Genomic DNA, 17051 nt, shown 5'->3' on the forward strand with positions numbered 1-17051 from the left:
CTGAGCCAAAATGAAGAGTTGGATGCTTAACCACTGACTGAGCCACCCAGGAACCCCCAAAATCTGTATTTTAACAAGACTCTCAGATGATTTTTCTGCATATTAACGTTTGAGAAGCACTGGTATAGACCATGAAGAGTAGACATTTGTCATATTCTTTGGATATCCAGCATCTTCTTAACACTCTTCTTTTATGTGAGGAATTTCCCACATCATAAGTACTATCTCTAATGATGTGGTTGGAGCTAGAATGTATTATACTAAGCTAAATAAGTCAATCAGAGAAAGACAAATACCGTATGATTTCACTTACATGTGGAATTTAAGAAACAGAAGAACATATGGGAAGGGGTGGGGGGAGAGATGAGAGGGAAACAAACCACGACAGACTCTTAATGATAGAGAATAAACTATGGGTCGATGGAGGAAGGTAGGTGGGAGATGGGCTAGATGGAGGATGGGTACTAAGGAGGGCACTTGTGATGAGCACAGGGTATGGTATGTAAATGATGAATCACTGAACTCTACTCCTGAAACCAATATTGCATGGTATGTTTAACTAAGATTTAAATAAAATTAAAAAAAAAAAGTACAGCCTCCAAGAGGTGGAAGCCAGAAACTGGCCTTCCCAATTCCTTTGGAGCTTGGGCATTCATCACCTGGGCTCCACTGATCAGGCGGAGCCTTTGGTTCAGAGGCACACAGCAGAGGAAGCAGGCACAGTGTAGAACCCATGTGTGACAAGATAGCATTGGAAACATCTGATTTGTTTCTTTAAAAAATTTTTTTCCATGTTTATTTTTGAGAGAGAGAGAGAATAGGGAAGGAGCAGGGAGAGAGGTGGACACAGAATCCGAAGCAGGTTCCAGGTTCTGAGCTATCAGCACAGAGCCTGACATGGGGCTTGAACCCGTGAACCGCAAGGTCATGACCTGAGCTGAAGTGAGACACTTAACTGACTGAGCCACCCAGGAGCCCCTGGAAACATCTGCTTTGGAGGGCTAACAGCAGGGGATTATTGTGTCCAGTGCTCGTCAGCAATGACAGCTGCAGTGTCTATGTTCAAAGGCATTGGGGTATTCCGTGAGCAGTCCCTCAGTGAAGTTTAGACACTGTTCCTTGCTGTATAGACCCCACGCCTCACACTGTGGTCCATCTTGATTTTCTGTGCACTACTCAATATCCTTTAATTCTGTACTCTACAATAGAGTAATAATTAGCCACATGTGGCTATTTAAATTTACATTAAATAAAATGAAAGAAAATTTAAAATTCAGTTCTTCAGTTGCACAAACTGCATTTCAAGTGCTCAAGAGCCACATGAAACTACTGGCTACCTTATAAAAAAATTATTTACTTATTTTGAGAGAGAGAGCAAGAGAGCACATGATGCATGCAAGTGGGAAAGGGGCATAGACAGAGAGAGAGAGAGAGAGAGAGAGAGAGAGAGAGAGAGAGAGAATCACAAGCAGGCTCCATACTGTGAGCACAGAGCCCAGCGCAGGGCTCAATCTCACGAAGTATGAAATCAGGACCTGAGCCGAAATCAAGAGTTGGATGCTTCACCACCTGAGCCATCCAGGTGCCCCAAACTAGTGGCTACCTTATTGGACAACTCAGATACAGAAAATTTGTATCACCACAGAGAGTTCTATTGGACAGAGCAGCTTTAATCTTTTTTTTTTTTTTTTTTTTTTTTTTTTTACTGCTTATACTGGTTGAATGAATTCTATTGTTTGAACTAAGAACTCCAACTAACTTGCCATGATAAGGATTTAAGTCTTTAAGAGCAATGGGAAATCATCAAAGAGTCTGTCGTGTGCACGCGCGCGCACGCGTGTGTGTGTGTGTAACATGATCTGATCTCCATTTTCAGATCACCTTGGTAGCACAGGGAAGAAGGAACTCAAGAGGGAATCACAGCTCTAGCTGCAGTTCTGTGTGGTCTTGGACTATGAGAGTTCTAATTCAAACACTCCCATACCAAATAAATTTTGAATATTTCCTAAGCATCATTTGGTTCTGGAGATACAGAGGTAAAAAAGACATGGTTCCTGATCTTAATGACGGCCTATGCTGTTCAAGCATCATACAAATAAAAAACATATTTGTGCTAGGTTACGCTGCAGTTAATGCAGGGTCTGAGATAGAGGGATGCGACTGCCCTCATGTGGCTTCCCAGTATGAAGAGTCCTTGGGAAGTGGCAGATCACCATGGCTTTTGCAAGTCCAGGATCTGGTTTTGATTTATTCATCACACACACTAATTAAACTCAGGGGACATCAGTGAATCTGTAAGGGTACCAATATGTTAATTTACAACTGTAACTTTAACTTAGAAAATGTATTCTATTTCATACCAGTGACTATTTATACCTACTGTTAAAGGCACTCTTATGCTTGTTCAAGATATCTGAGAGGCCACATTTGAAATAAAAAAATTTGTTTGTGAGCAGAAAACCAGAGAAAAGGGCATAAGTGAGTCGAAAGGTTATGGAGTAGCTTGATGAAGTACCCGTAAACCTATGACAGTGACCTTTTCTATGAATCAGATGCTTCCAGATTAGGTCTTCAGTTCTGGTGGCAGTTGAAGGACTCTGGGGATCCCTCACTGGTAGACTTGGCTCTGGGCCCCCTACTTATTCCTTATAAATAAACACTGAAAAAAATCTTGCCTATTATTTGCTCCTTTGCTTCCTAATCTTCTTGCTTTCCACTTCCCTCTGTTTGCATATGCTCTCTAAGGATGGTTATAAATATGAGCAACAGAGTTCCTCATAGTTCCCTTTTACATGATGTTAGTTATTACCACCGTAGCCACTTTGGCTTTGGACACATCTAGAGACTTTATCCTCAGCCAAGTTATGTCTACCGATGGTTGGCTGATGTCTTTTCTCACTTGATTCTTTGAGAGAGAGTAACGGGCCCTGGGAATTGGGGGTGGATAGGTGGGGGGAGGAAGGGTTGCATCTCAGCGAATTGATAATCCCTGAAAGATATCGAAAGTCATCTTCTTTTAAATTTTTTTTTCAACGTTTATTTATTTTTTTGGGGACAGAGAGAGACAGAGCATGAACGGGGGAGGGGCAGAGAGAGAGGGAGACACAGAATCGGAAACAGGCTCCAGGCTCTGAGCCATCAGCCCAGAGCCTGACGCGGGGCTCGAACTCACGGACCGCGAGATCGTGACCTGGCTGAAGTCGGATGCTTAACTGACTGCGCCACCCAGGCGCCCCTCATCTTCTTTTAAAAAGCCTTCCTGACACACTCCCATGGCACTCTCTCCTTTATGTACACTGGCCACACTTCTGTCATATCTTCTGTAACTCTTTGCTGTTATTTGTAAAGTTTTCTGCCCCCATGGCACACCCTCCTATACTTAGCTATAAAGACCTGTTGGACCCCTACCAACTCTTACTTATTTTGAATTCCCGCTTAACACAATGCCTGGAACACAACAGGGGCTTGATGTCTATTGACAAATTGAATAAGAAAAAGCTTCATTCTTAGCCTCTGCAATCAGATAACACAAAGAAATAAAAGGCATCCAAATCGGCCAGGAGGAGGTCAAACTTTCACTCTTTGCAGATGACATAATACTCTATATGGAAAACCCAAAAGATTCCACCAAAAAACTGCTAGAACTGATTCATGAATTCAGCAAAGTTTCAGGATATAAAATCAATGCACAGAAATCGGTTGCATTCCTATACACCAACAATGAAGTGACAGAAAGAGAAATCAAGGAATCGATCCTATTTACAGTTGCACCAAAAACCATAAAATACCTAGGAATAAATCTAACCAAAGAGGTGAAAAATCTATACACTGAAAACTATAGAAAGCTGATGAAAGAAATTGAAGAAGACACAAAGAAATGGTAAAAGATTCCATGCTCCTGGATAGGAAGAACAAATATTGTTAAAATGTCGATACTACCCAAAGCAATCTACATATTCAACGCGATCCCTATCAAAGTAACACCAGCATTCTTCACAGAGCTAGAACAAATAATCCTAAAATTTTTATGGAACCAGAAAAGACCCCTAATAGCCAAAGCAATCTTGAAAAAGAAAACCCAAGCAGGAGGCATCACAATCCCAGACTTCAAGCTATACTACAAAGCTGTAATCATCAAGACAGTATAGTACTGGCAGAAGAACAGACACTCAGATCAAGGGAATAGAATAGAGAACCCAGAAATGGACCCACAAATGTATGGGCAACTAATCTTTGACAAAGCAGGAAAGAATATCCAACGGAACAAAGACAGTCTCTTCAACAAGTGCTGCTGGGAAAACTGGACAGTGACATGCAGATAAATGAACCTGGACCACTTTCTTACACCATACACAAAAATAAACTCAAAGTGGATGAAAGACCTCAATGTAAGACAGGAAGCCGTCAAAATCCTCTAGGAGAAAGCAGGCAAAAATCTCTTTGATCTTGCCCGCAGCAATTTCTTACTCAACACGTCTCTGGAGGCAAGGGAAACAAAAGCAAAAATGAACTACTGGGACCTCATCAAAATAAAAAGCTTCTGCACAGCAAAGGAAACAATCAGCAAGACTAAAAGGCAACCAACAGAATGGGAGAAGATATTTGCAAATGACATATCAGATAAAGGGTTAGTATCCAAAATCTACAAAGAACTTATCAAACTCAACACCTGAAAAACAATCCAGTGAAGAAATGGGCAAAAGACATGAATAGACACTTCTCCAAAGAAGACATCCAGATGGCCAAACGACACATGAAAAAATGCTCAACATCACTCATCATCAGGGAAATACAAATCAAAACCACAATAAGATACCACCTTACACCTGTCAGAATGGCTAACATTAAGAACTCAGGCAACAACAGATGTTGGCGAGGATGTGGAGAAAGAGGACCTCTTTTGCGTTGTTGGTGGGAATGCAAGCTGGTGCAGCTACTCTGGAAAATAGTATGGAGGTTCCGCAAAAAACTAAAAATAGAACTACCCTATGACCCAGCAATTGCACTACTAGGCATTTATCCACGGGATACAGGTGTGCTGTCTCGAAGGGACACATGCACCCCCATGTTTATAGCAGTACTATCAACAATAGCCAAAGTATGGAAAGAGCCCAAATGTCCAGCGATGGATGAATGGATAAAGCAGATGTGGTATATATATATACAATGGAGTATTACTCAGCAATCAAAAAGAATGAAATCTTGCCATTTGCAACTACGTGGATGGAACTGGAAGGTACTATGCTAAGTGAAATTAGTCAGTCAGAGAAAGACAAAAATCATATGACTTCATTCATATGAGGGCTTTAAGAGACAAAGCAGATGAACATAAGGGAAGAGAAACAAAAATAATATAAAAACAGGGAGGGGGACAAAACAAAAGAGATTCATAAATACGGAGAACAAACTGAGGGTTGCTGGAGGGTTTGTGGGAGGGGGGATGGGCTAAATGGCGAAGGGGCATTAAGGAATCTACTGAAATCAGTGCTTCACTATATACTAACTAATTTGGATGTAGATTTTAAAACATAAAAAATAAAGTTAAAATGTGAAAAAAAATAAATAAAACGTTAAAAAAATTTTTTTAAAGAAAAAAAAGAAAAAGGTTCATAACTTGGCTAATAGGGCCTGGGTCTCCTGTGAGAATAAGGAAAGTAGTCGCCTCCATTCCCATCTGAGCTGCTGAAGTACTCTAATTTGGGTAGCAAAGGGCTGAAATTTTCACAGACAAAACACCAACCCAGAGAATTGCCGAGGAGGTGAATTTCCTCAGGGAACCAAGAAAACTCAAAAGGCCTCGGCAACTGGGCTTCCCCTATCCGAGAAGGTGATGGCAGAAGGCGCTGTCCGCGCGCCAGGAATGCTCAGATGCGCGTGGAATCTACCTGCCCCAGGGAAGTTGGAGCCAAGGCCAAGTGACTGCCCTATATCCCGGCAACAAGTCCCGCCTACCTCTTTCTCTCACTCGGCCCCTCACTTCCTCACTTAGCCGAGCTCCCCTCAACCAATCGACGCACAGAACATCGTCAGGTTGGGCGGTGGTTGGAGGACTCCTGGGATCCATCACTCGGAGACTCCACCCCCCCCCATTTCTTCACAGCCTTCAGCGACGGAACTGAGCCGAGCGTTTGTGGGCTGCTGGGCAGGCGGTTGCGGTAGGTGAAGAGGGGCAGGGGTACCTACAGTTTTAGATCCTCGGTCCGGGTCCTATCCCGGGATACCACAGAGGAGCTTCGGGGCCTGACTCGTATTGCCCAGCAAGTTCTTGAGGTCAGAGTGACGGAGGCCCGGGTCTGGACACTGCCATTGCCGGCTCTGTTCTGGACTTCCTAGAGAGAAGGGGGGGAGGACTGGGGCTCCGGTGCGAGCAAAGTTTTGGTTTGGGTGGGTTCAAGCGACTTCGGGATGGGAGTGGAGGTTCACTGGGACCCCGGCATCAATTCATCCAGAGCCTCTGTGACATTTCTGCCCCTTTTACTTCTGGGCCCTTGCGCTGGCTGGGCTCTCTCCTGGAATTATTCAGACCTTACCCCAGGCAGCCTTCCTAATCTCAAAGGTCCTTCCTGAAGGAGGGTGTCAGCCCAGGCTGTAAGACTAGATAGTTATGAAAGCCCCAGCAGCGAGGTATTGGATAAGAACATGGATTTTGGAGCGGCAGAGGTGTGGTTTCCAATCAAGGAATCACCATAGATGTCAGTAAGGTACCCTAGACTTTTGTTATCCTTCTGATCCTCAGTTTCTTCATCTGTAAACTGATGGAAATGCCTCTTCCAGTGTTTCTGACTATTAAAATAAGAACTTATAAAATAAGGTATATAGTCCAGCCTCTACCTGTAATGAGCACATGGGGCTTTGCATATGACATTACTCTCTGACAGTATTTTCCAAACAGCATTTTTATTATCCTCATGTCTATGGAACTGTGCAAGGCCTTTAGTTCATGTCCTATTGAAAACAGAATTTAATTGGCTGAGGACAGAGTGGTTGCATTTTGGAGATCTTTGGAGCAAAGTGCAGAATATTTGTCTCCACTGGAAATGTCCTAGACATTTCTTTGTGTGTGTGTGTGTATGTGTGTGTTAAAACACACATAATGTAAAAGGGCCCATTTTAACTGTTTAAAAAATTATTTTTAAAAAAAATTATTTACTTATTTAGGGAAAGGGAGAGTGAGAGGGGAGGAGGGAGAGAGACCAAATGGTCTCCATGCTCAGAGTGGAGCCCGACTTGGGGCTCAGTCCCACGACTGTGAGACGGTGACCTGAGCTGAAATCAGAGTTGGACACTTAACTGAGTGAGCCACCCAGTGCCCCTAAAATTTGTAAATTTTTATTTAAAAATTTTTTTTTCACCGTTTATTTATTTTTGGGACAGGGAGAGACAGAGCATGAACGGGGGTGGGGCAGAGAGAGAGGGAGACACAGAATCGGAAACAAGCTCCAGGCTCTGAGCCATCAGCCCAGAGCCTGACGCGGGGCTCGAACTCACGGACCGCGAGATCGTGACCTGGCTGAAGTCAGACGCTTAACCGACTGTGCCACCCAGGCGCCCCTGTAAATTTTTATTTTTAGAGAGTGTGAGTGGGGGAGAGGGGCAGAGGGAGAGAGAATTCCAAGCAGGCTTTGTGCTGTCAGCTCTGAGCCCAATGGGGGGCTTGATCCCATGACTCTGGGATCAGGGACCTGAGCCGAAACGAAGAGCCAGACACTCCACTGACTGAGCCACCCAGGCGCCCCTCATTTTAACCATTTTTAGATGTACAATTCAGTGGCACTCACGTGGGTGTGCAACCATCATGATTATCCATCTCTAGAACTTCCCACTGAAACTCTGTACCCATTAAACGTAACTCCCATTTTCCCCTCCCCCAACCCCCTGGCCACCACCATTCTATTTTCTGTCTCTATGGATTTGACTGCACTAGGTACTTCTTACAAGTGGAATCATTTCATATTTGTCCTTTTGTGTCTGGCTTGAGAAATTTCATTTTTAAAAACAAACTTTATTATGAAAACAACTGGAATGCCGAGCCAGAAGAGGAACCCAATTGCCCTTTGGTCATCTTTATATCTATAGCATAGGAATCTAATAAAAGACATTTTAAGTTCAGAGAAACTTCTTAAAAGCCTATTACCTTCCTTCAGTAGGGAAACAAATATCTCAGTACTGCATACTTATGCTGTATCCTTAGAGCCAGTCCTTACAGTTCTGTTTTTCCAGCTCAGATTCCAAATGAAAATGTTTGAGAGCGTTGACTCTACAGCTACAAAATCTGGCCCTGATCTTTGGGCTGAAATCTGTTCCTGTCTGCCAAATCCTGATCAAGAAGATGGTGCCAACAATGCCTTTTCAGACTCCTTTATGGATTCTTACCCTGCAGGCACAGGCCAGAGGGAGGCCCCAGATTTTGCTGATCAGCCAGCTACAAAGCCTTGGGCTCCCTTGCAGGATTCAGAAGTGTATTTAGCATCTCTAGGTGAGTTAAATTACTTTCTTTTATGTTTTTAATCATAAGCTGGTGGTTTTAAGGAAGCATGTTAAAGTTACATCAAACCTGTTTTTTTAACATGTATTTTTTTAATGTGTATTTATTTTTGAGAAAGAGAGGGAGACAGAGCGAGAGCGGGGGAGGGGCAGAGAGAGAGAGGGAGACACAGACTCCTGACTCTGGGCTGTCAGCACAGATCCCGACATGGGGCTCAGGCTCGAACTCACAGACTGCGAGATCCTGACATGAACCTAAGTCAGATGTTTTAACTGAGTGAGCCACCCAGGTGCCCCTCAAACCTGGTTTCTAATCTTAATTATTATTATTACCATTTTGTATTATTATTTTATTTATTTATTTTTATTTATTTTTATGTTTACTTTTGAGAGAGAGAGACACAGAGTGTGAGTAGGGGAGGGGCAGAGAGAGAGAGAGAGAGAGAGACAGAGAGAGAGAGAGATAATCTGAAGCAAGCTCCAGGCTCTGAGCCATCAGCACACAGCCCTATCTGGAACTCAAACTCACAAACCGTGAGATCGTGACCTGAGCCGAAGTTGCTTAATCAACTGACCCACCCAGGTGCCCATTATCATAATTTTTTAATGTTTATTTATTTTTGAGAGAGAGAGAGACAGTGTGAGTAGGAGGAGGGACAGAGAAAGAGGAGAGAGAGAATTCCAAGCAGGCTCCGTGTTGTCAGCACTGTGCCGGACACAGGGCTCAATCTCATGAACTGTGAGATCATGACCTGAGCTGAAATCAAGAGTCAGCCGCTTAACTGACTGAGCCACCCAGTTGCCCCCTTAATTAGTATTATTTTTAGTCCTCACTACATGTATTTGTCAGATACAATTCTAGGGGGGTTTCAGGTTGGTTGTTGGGAAGGAGCACCCTTTTCCTTGTATATCCCTTAAAACTGTCTTTGTTACCTCCTGCCTCTGACTGTATCATCTGAATTCTGCTTCATTTCTTGCCATTCTGTACAATCCTCTTGCCTACTATTGGTGGCCCATATATTCAGATAACTCAAAAGTGTCAAACATTATGCCATCCTGAAAGAAAAGGGCATGGCCCCAGAGCTGCATTTGGATTTCTGATGAAACTATTATATTGAAAAATTGTTGTACTAAAAAACTGTTGTTGGAATGGGACCATGTTGACATAAAATTCAGTCTACCTCTTGTTAGTTGTTTAATTTTGAAAATATTCCCTGAATACATCTTCTGTCCTGTGGCCTTAAGTATTAATATTTAGAGAGACTCCAAATACAGGAAAGAGATTCAGATTGTCCCATGCAAGGGGAAAGAAAAGTATCAGTCTAGGGCAGTGACTGCTTTAGAATTGTGGTATCCTTTTATTATTAAACACCCATGAGATTCATCTTTGTGTCACAAAACCAAACCTAGGAATAATTATTTAAGAAAGGAAAGGCAATTCAGGAAGAAGCTTTTGAGGAAGGACAGAAAGAAGAGTCAGAATAGAGTTTACAGGATCTGTAAGAAAAAGATATGAGAGAAACACAAGAGGAATGATGGATAATGAGAAATATAAGGGTGTAATGTGAAATTTATCGGGAAGCCACCAACGTTAGGATAGTAATACTTGCAGCCTGCAGCCCTGGCCAAGGTTGTTGACAATTGTGTTCTTTTTTTTTTTTTTTTTTTTTTTTTTGAGATAGAGGGCACAAGTGAGTGAGGGCAGAGAGAGAGAAGGAGAGGGAGAATCCTATCAGGGGCAAAGAGAGAGGGAGAGAGAAAGGGGCTCACCCGGGCTCATGTTTTACCCAAAGCCAGACTCGAGCTCACCTGACGTTGGACTCAAACTCACGAACTATCATGGCCTGAGCTGAAATCAAGAGTCAGATGCTTAACTGAGCCACCTAGGTGTCCCACACAATTCTGTTCAGTGATAGTCAGAACGATGATAAGGAGAAGAAGCAATCATCTGAGAAAGCTGGAGAACCACATCCTGCAGCTTGTTGGTACTCTGTGCCCGGGAGATGTAAGAAACTTTAATGGATTTGGTGATGATTTGATTGGTCAAGACTGGTTTTGGAAGTTAAAACTCCACTGATCTTTTCTAAAATCAGTTAAGAAGATGATTAAAGGGTTCCTGGCTGGCTCAGTCGGTAGAGCATAGGACTTTTGATCTGGGGGATTGTAAGTTTGGGCCCCGTGTTGAGTGTAGAGAATACTTAAAAATAAAATCTTAAAAAAAAAAAAAGATGATTAAAATTTCATTCTCTGAGGAAGACAGGAGCCATTTCTGTGCCTATGGCACAGTCTGGGAGACATTGGCAGGCAGACTTGGAGTATGCAGTGGTATCTATTTCTACCTGCCCAACTTAGATCACAACCGATTAGGGACTCAGCACACTCAGAGGGGGGAAGACTTTGCCAGCCCAAAAGAGTACCTTCCACCTTGAGAACCAAGGCCAGATAATACATTGTTTTTACTGCCAAATAAACCTATATCAAAAAGAATCCACTAAGAGCACCAATTATAAAACCTTAGCCAGCTCATGGGGCGCCTGGGTGGCTCAGTCAGTTAAGCGACTGACTACAGCTCAGTTCATGATCTCATGGTTTGTGACTTTGAGCCCCACATCGGGCTCTGTACAGACAGCTCAGAACCTGGAGCCTGCTTCGGAATCTGTGTCTCCCTCTCTCTCTGCCCCTCCCCCCTCACACCCTGTCTGTCTGTCTCTCTCTCTCTCAAAAATAAATAAATATATTTTTTAAAAGTATTAAAAAAAAAAACTTAGCCAGCTCAGTGTGAGATCTACATAATTCTTTTCACATCCTCAAGGAGGCAAAAACTCCTCAAATATTTAACTTTTATCAATTGCAGCTTTTTTACATGGGCGAGCTCTTGGTGGTAACTTGCAGCAACAAAAGGTGGTTATTGCTTTGATCTGTGGATGGCAGATGATGTGGCCTGTTTAGAAATGAAAATAGAGGTGGGGCGCCTGGGTGGCGCAGTCGGTTAAGCGTCCAACTTCAGCCAGGTCACGATCTCGCGGTCCGTGAGTTCGAGTCCCGCGTCGGGCTCTGGGCTGATCACTCAGAGCCTGGAGCCTGTTTCTGATTCTGTGTCTCCCTCTCTCTCTGCCCCTCCCCCGTTCATGCTCTGTCTCTCTCTGTCCCCCAAAAAATAAATAAACGTTAAAGAAAGAAAAAAAAAAAAGAAATGAAAACAGAGGTGCCTGGGTGGTTCAGTTGGTTAAGTGACCAACTCTTGATTTCAGCTCAGGTCACGATCTCACAGTTTGTGAGCTAGAGCCCTGCATCAGGCTCTGAGCTGAGCCTGCCTGGGATTCTGTCTCCCTCTCTCTCCCTGCCCCTGCCCTGCTCGCTCTCTCTCTCTCTTTCAAAATAAATAAGTAAACATTAAAAAAAAAAAAAAAGTGAAAACAGGGGGCTCCAGACTAGCTTAGTCGGAGGAATATGTAACTCTTGATCTCGGGGTTATAATTTCAAGCCCCACATTGGGTGTAGAGATTATTTAAAATAAATAAATAAAATTTTAAAAAGAAGAAGTGAAAATAGGATTGCAAATCATAAAGTTTCTGTTTGGGTCTGGGCTTGATATTATTCCCCACTCCCCCCTCCAAAAGGCCATCATTGACACATTTATTATAGTTGAAGGCAAGACTGAATTAAGGCAGAAGGCAAATGGTGATACTGTTCCTTCTGTTCTTCAGTTGTTCAACAATTACACTTAAAATGCACAGAAGAATAAGTAAACATCTATCATCAGGAAGCCATGTAGACCATTCATTGGAATTAGAAGATGTTTGTTTTTATAAGGTCCCAACATCCAGGCCACAAGTTGAGTAACTGTAAAAAAACGTTGGGAGATTTTCTTGTATGAAGAATTTAATCACACATAGAGATCTTCAAGGTCTCTGATTATTGAGTTCCCATCAAGTCAATTTTAGTGTCTAATGAACCATTGGATCTTTCATTATTTTCTCTAATTCTTTCTCCTGAGGTTTGGAAACTACTTCGTGTCATTGTAACAAAAAGAAAAACCACTTACTCCTCAGAGAGACTATATTCAAGGAGTTGACACATGTCAAGCCAGGGAAAACAAGTAATTCCTTAGAGAGATACCTGCTGGCTTCTGTGATTTCAAAGAAGACATGCCACTGATTTATTTATGAGAGCCTATGGCTTTTTCCCTTTCTGGGGTTAAATGTTTCTTTGATACAATCCAGAGTTAAGACATTGTGAAGGAAAAAGAAAAATGTACATTTCCCTGTACATGTCCTCAGAAAAAATGAGCTCTTTTGCAGGGAGTGGGAATATCATCAGTGAGAGAATTTTTACGTTGTCATGTTGCATTTTAGATTTAGTTGCATTTTATACTCACTTTCCTTGTTAACTTCTCCTCATCTGTTTTTAGAGAAGAAACTGAGAAGAATCAAAGGTTTAAATCAGGAAGTAACTTCTAAGGACATGCTTCGAACCTTGGCCCAAGCCAAGAAGGAATGCTGGGACCGCTTCCTCCAGGAGAAGTTAGCATCAGAGTTCTTTGTGGATGGATTTGATTCTGATGAGAGGTAATTGGTTCTCAGTCCAGTTCCAGGTGACAGTATTTCACTGAGGGCATTTCTCTTTCTCTAAAGAATTCAGGGAGAGTGACATTTGAGTCGAGATATTGGTTAATATCAACATCAGCTTTTCTGAGCTCAAAACTCATCCTTTTTTAAGGTTGCTCTCTTCGCTCTTGGTCCAGTAGCAGATTTTTGATAGTATTTTTGCAAAAAAGCAAATACCCCACCTACATCTTGATCACAGATTGGACAGAATTGAGGATAAAGCATTGTCGTCTTTTCCAAGTATACAATGTACTTGAGAAAGTAGTAACCAATCATCAACTGGAACAGTATCTTACCTGTAACTCCCTATTGCCTTACAGAGTTTCTGTCACCTTGTAGGCATTCAAATTTGTATAGACTGAATTTGTATAGCATGAATTTCCTAAGCATCTACTGTGTGAAGGCACTGTGCTTGATGCTATGGGGCTGGGGGTGCTGGGGCAGAGGGGAGATGTAAAGAAATTTTAGAGATCCCTTTTTTTTCCTTTGGTCCCCACAACTATTTGGAGAGAGGTGACAAATATATATAAAGATGAACCTAACAAAATAAGGCAGCCTAAGAAAAGAGCCGGGTGAGTGGAAGTGACAGAGCATGCTTTGGGAGTTGAGAGACCACTGAGCTCCCTGTGGGCTCTGGTGTTTGTGCCAGAGAAGAAGGCAGGACTTGAACAGTATCTTCAGGGGGTGGCGGATGCAGAGAGGAGGAGACGGCATCCTGCCACAAAGAGCTGCATGGTGCCCAACACCCGGGAGAGTCGCTCTGCCACTTCCTGGCTGTGTGTCCTTAAGGAGGTAACCTGTGTGTGCCTCAGTTTCCTGCTTTACAGAGCAGGAATAGTAACAGGAATATGTAATAGTAATATGCTTTCCAGGAATAGTAACTCTTACCTCTTGGGTTGTTATGAGGGTTAAATGAGTTACTGTGTATAAAGTGCTTAGAACAGACCTGGCCCCTGGTAAGTACTATATAAGTGTTAGCTATTATCATTGGTCTTGATGGAATTTTAAAGTTCAGTAAGAAATTATTCAAAAAAATTGGTGAGGGAAGTAAAAACCCAAATTTGAAGCAAAAGGTCTTAGGGAAACATGACCTAAGTTTGCAACATACCGTTAACATTGATTTTAAAAAGCCCCATGATGTCAGATGAAGCTATGGCTGCTGAAATCATGGACAGTAGGGAAATAAAACTTGATAGTTACATTTTACTTTTTTTTCCTAAGTTTGTTTATTTATTTTTGAGAGAGAGAGAGAGAGAGGGAGAGCATGGAAAGGACAGAGAGACAGAGTGACAGAGACAGAGAGAGAGAGAGAATCCCAAGCAGGCTCCTCACTGTTAACGAGTAGCCCGATGAACTCATGAGCTGTAAGGTCATGACTTGATCTGAAATCAGATGCTTAACCAGCTGAGCCACCCAGGCGCCCCTACATTTTGCTTTTTAATTTGCAAAGTGCTTTTACTTACATTATCTTAAATATTGCATTAGCGTGCCCTTAGATTGTTCAGAAATCATGTGGCATCTAAAGTCAGGCCAACTACCTACCCTCTGAGGGTTCAGGAAATAAAACACATGTTGCTTTTTTCTGTCTCTAAAGACTCAATCCCGTTGAGCCTTCAACTGCCCCAAACACAAAAGACTTGAAGATGTACACATTCCCAACACACTAATAACTTGGTATTTGATTCTTGCTCCCCTTGAATGTTTGCCTCCTCTCCAATTCTGAGAAGAAAAGACAAAATTGTCTCCTATGTGATTCTCAAGTAGGAATTCTTTTTCTCTGAAATCAGATCAGCACCAAGGCTCAAGGTCATGTTTCTGTGTGTTTATCAACACCTAAAATGATATGATGTTCCCTTTTCTATAGAAGCAGTTGAAACAATTCTATGAAAAGTGTTGTAGATGAAGATTAAATGCCCCTGGAGTACCTTAGTCCCCTGAGCTGTGGGCACTTGTTCCCAAGCTCCATCTGTGGGAACACGTCTTTCTATCAGTGTTAGAACAAGCACACCAGAAATAGATTTGCATTTATTTGCAGACTTCAACATTTTGTAGTGGAATTGTGTGGTTCTTCATGTACGTGAAGGCCAGGTAGGTGACCCTCATCATGGCATGCTTTTGGCGCAGGAGTAATGGGCTGAGAAATCCTATTGTCTACACCAGGATTCCCCCATTTTAGGTGTCTCAAATCTGCTGGTGATGGCTTTACTTCTGGGCTCGAGACTTTGGGCTATTTAAGAGCATAGAATAAGGTTTATATTATTTGTGGTCATTTGTAGTTTACCATGAGTATCTAATAAGCTTTAGAGTGGAGGATCTTGGGTAATTAAGGAAGGTGGGAGGGGGCACTTCCCCTCTCTGCACAGATGCAAAGGAAAAAAGAGCCCTCTGGCATAGTGGCTATTTCTTTGTGGGAGAAATTGCTGTGCAGATGTTTCCATCTTGAGGACTTGCTATAGGATGAAATAAACAAACAAAAAACCCACAAAAATGGTGCTTAGTGCAACTAAGTGCTGTAAGTATAATCGAGTCTCAGACTGCCTCAGGTATAGGAGATTTCAAGATGCTCCACTAATAGTTTGGTATTTATTTGAACGTTTCCTCCCTCTGACAGTTTCTCTCCACTCCAGTTTTGAGGAAGAAAAGACAGGACTGAGACATAAGCTCTTCAGCTATTCTCGTCAAGCCTTCAGAGGCTCCGCATTTGAAGGGGCCTGGTGCTGCTTATAGCCAAAGTGCCCACTAGGGGGTAAATTATGCCGCCGAGCTGCCAGGATGCACAGCTGTCAGAGGAAGATCGGCGTTCTCCCCGTTAGCAGTGAAAAACAATTGTAGGAAGAAATTGGTGGTGGGCGGGAAGGCAGCATTTGAGTAACTGAGATAATCATTAAGTGATTAATCAGCCAGGTCTGATGCGGCCACCCTTTTCTCCTGCTTTCTCCTAGCACCTTGGAACATTTCAAGAGGTGGCTCCAGCCAGATAAAGTAGCCATCAGTACAGAGGAGGTCCAGTATCTGATTCCTCCAGAGTCCCACGTTGAGAAGCCAGTGGCCGGGGACCAGCCAGCAGCCGCGGAACAGTAAATTGCACACACGCACGCCAAGCAGCTGTCTTGGGTCCAGAGGGAACAGCGGAGCAGCAAGGAGAAATCTAAGGAGGGAGGGTAGCCCACGCTCCCACTCAACAAAGCAAACAGCTGTGGGCCCCTGAGGACTGGCCTGGGGCTGGCATGTGTGACTGTCCTGGATAAAGTGACTGACCCAGCACATGCTGGATCAAAATACCGCTTTCCTCTGTGTCTCACACCTTGCCTGAGCCCTGTTGCTACAGGTGAGAAGTCTGCTAAGAATCTAGTGAAGGAGCAAGTATGAAAGTATTTGGAGAAACTGATATCCTTGTGTAGAATATATAAGCTCAGTGAGCCATATTTTTGCTTGCCTCTTCTGGATGTTCCTGCCTGTATCCCAAGTATTTCTTTGGTTAATTGTCAGTGGTAAGTGAGGCCAAGGAGAATCAAATCTGCCTCCTTGGATCCACACCCCACGTGGGGCTCCTCTAAGTTTGTAATAAATATAGAGACTTTAGGAAAAGAGGCCGCACTTTTCCTTTGTCTGATTTGTTCCTTGTGGAGAAAAGGGACAACAGTGTGACAACTTGAGTGTTTGTGTGTATATGTATATTTTTTTATTTCATGCATGGTTTCTCCCCTAAGTTCCTCTTGCACTTAAAAAGGGCCAAGCTTCAAATTAGACTTGTAAATTTGGTGTTGGTATTTGACACCCCTTCTGAATCGTTCCAAGCTTCTTGCGGCAGCTTTCCTGGCTGAGCCTGTGCTTCCCTGTTTATAGTGTTCATGTTCAGTCCGTGTTGTCTACATAAAGCTTTTCTGATGAGAATAGCTGTGTGTGTGGTGCTCTTGAACTGCTTCTCCCCCAGAGAGATGCTCCCAGTTAGTGGGGAGG

General features: G+C 42.9%; 1 protein-coding gene and 1 long non-coding RNA gene across 6 annotated transcripts in view; one reads left to right on the forward strand and one right to left on the reverse strand.

The window, feature by feature from the left end:
* The first annotated feature begins 6009 nt into the window (after nucleotides 1-6009).
* CCDC32 (coiled-coil domain containing 32) lies at nucleotides 6010-16985 on the forward strand. 4 transcript variants are annotated; one of them, XM_019832670.3, is made up of 5 exons: nucleotides 6050-6155; nucleotides 6557-6701; nucleotides 8221-8476; nucleotides 12896-13052; nucleotides 16034-16985. In XM_019832670.3, exons 3-5 carry the CDS (start codon nucleotides 8233-8235, stop codon nucleotides 16170-16172), a joined length of 540 nt encoding a protein of 179 aa, XP_019688229.2. In that variant the 5' UTR covers nucleotides 6050-6155; nucleotides 6557-6701; nucleotides 8221-8232; the 3' UTR covers nucleotides 16173-16985. The 4 variants fall into 4 exon arrangements, with proteins under 4 accessions (XP_006932705.2, XP_006932706.2, XP_019688229.2 ...); XM_045059530.1 differs by having other exon boundaries at nucleotides 8226-8476; XM_006932643.5 differs by lacking the exon at nucleotides 6557-6701 and having other exon boundaries at nucleotides 6010-6155.
* Nucleotides 12982-17051, reverse strand: part of LOC109500709 — a 38160-nt gene continuing 34090 nt past the window's right edge. The window contains exon 7 of one of the 2 annotated variants that reach the window (XR_006599312.1): nucleotides 12982-13112. This is a non-coding gene — a long non-coding RNA (uncharacterized LOC109500709). Of the gene's footprint in view, nucleotides 13113-15077; nucleotides 15319-17051 lie in introns of those variants that run through there. The other variant, XR_006599313.1, reaches the window with a different exon arrangement.

This window comes from Felis catus, chromosome B3 (genome assembly GCF_018350175.1).
Source record: "Felis catus isolate Fca126 chromosome B3, F.catus_Fca126_mat1.0, whole genome shotgun sequence".
Lineage (NCBI taxonomy): Eukaryota > Metazoa > Chordata > Mammalia > Carnivora > Felidae > Felis > Felis catus.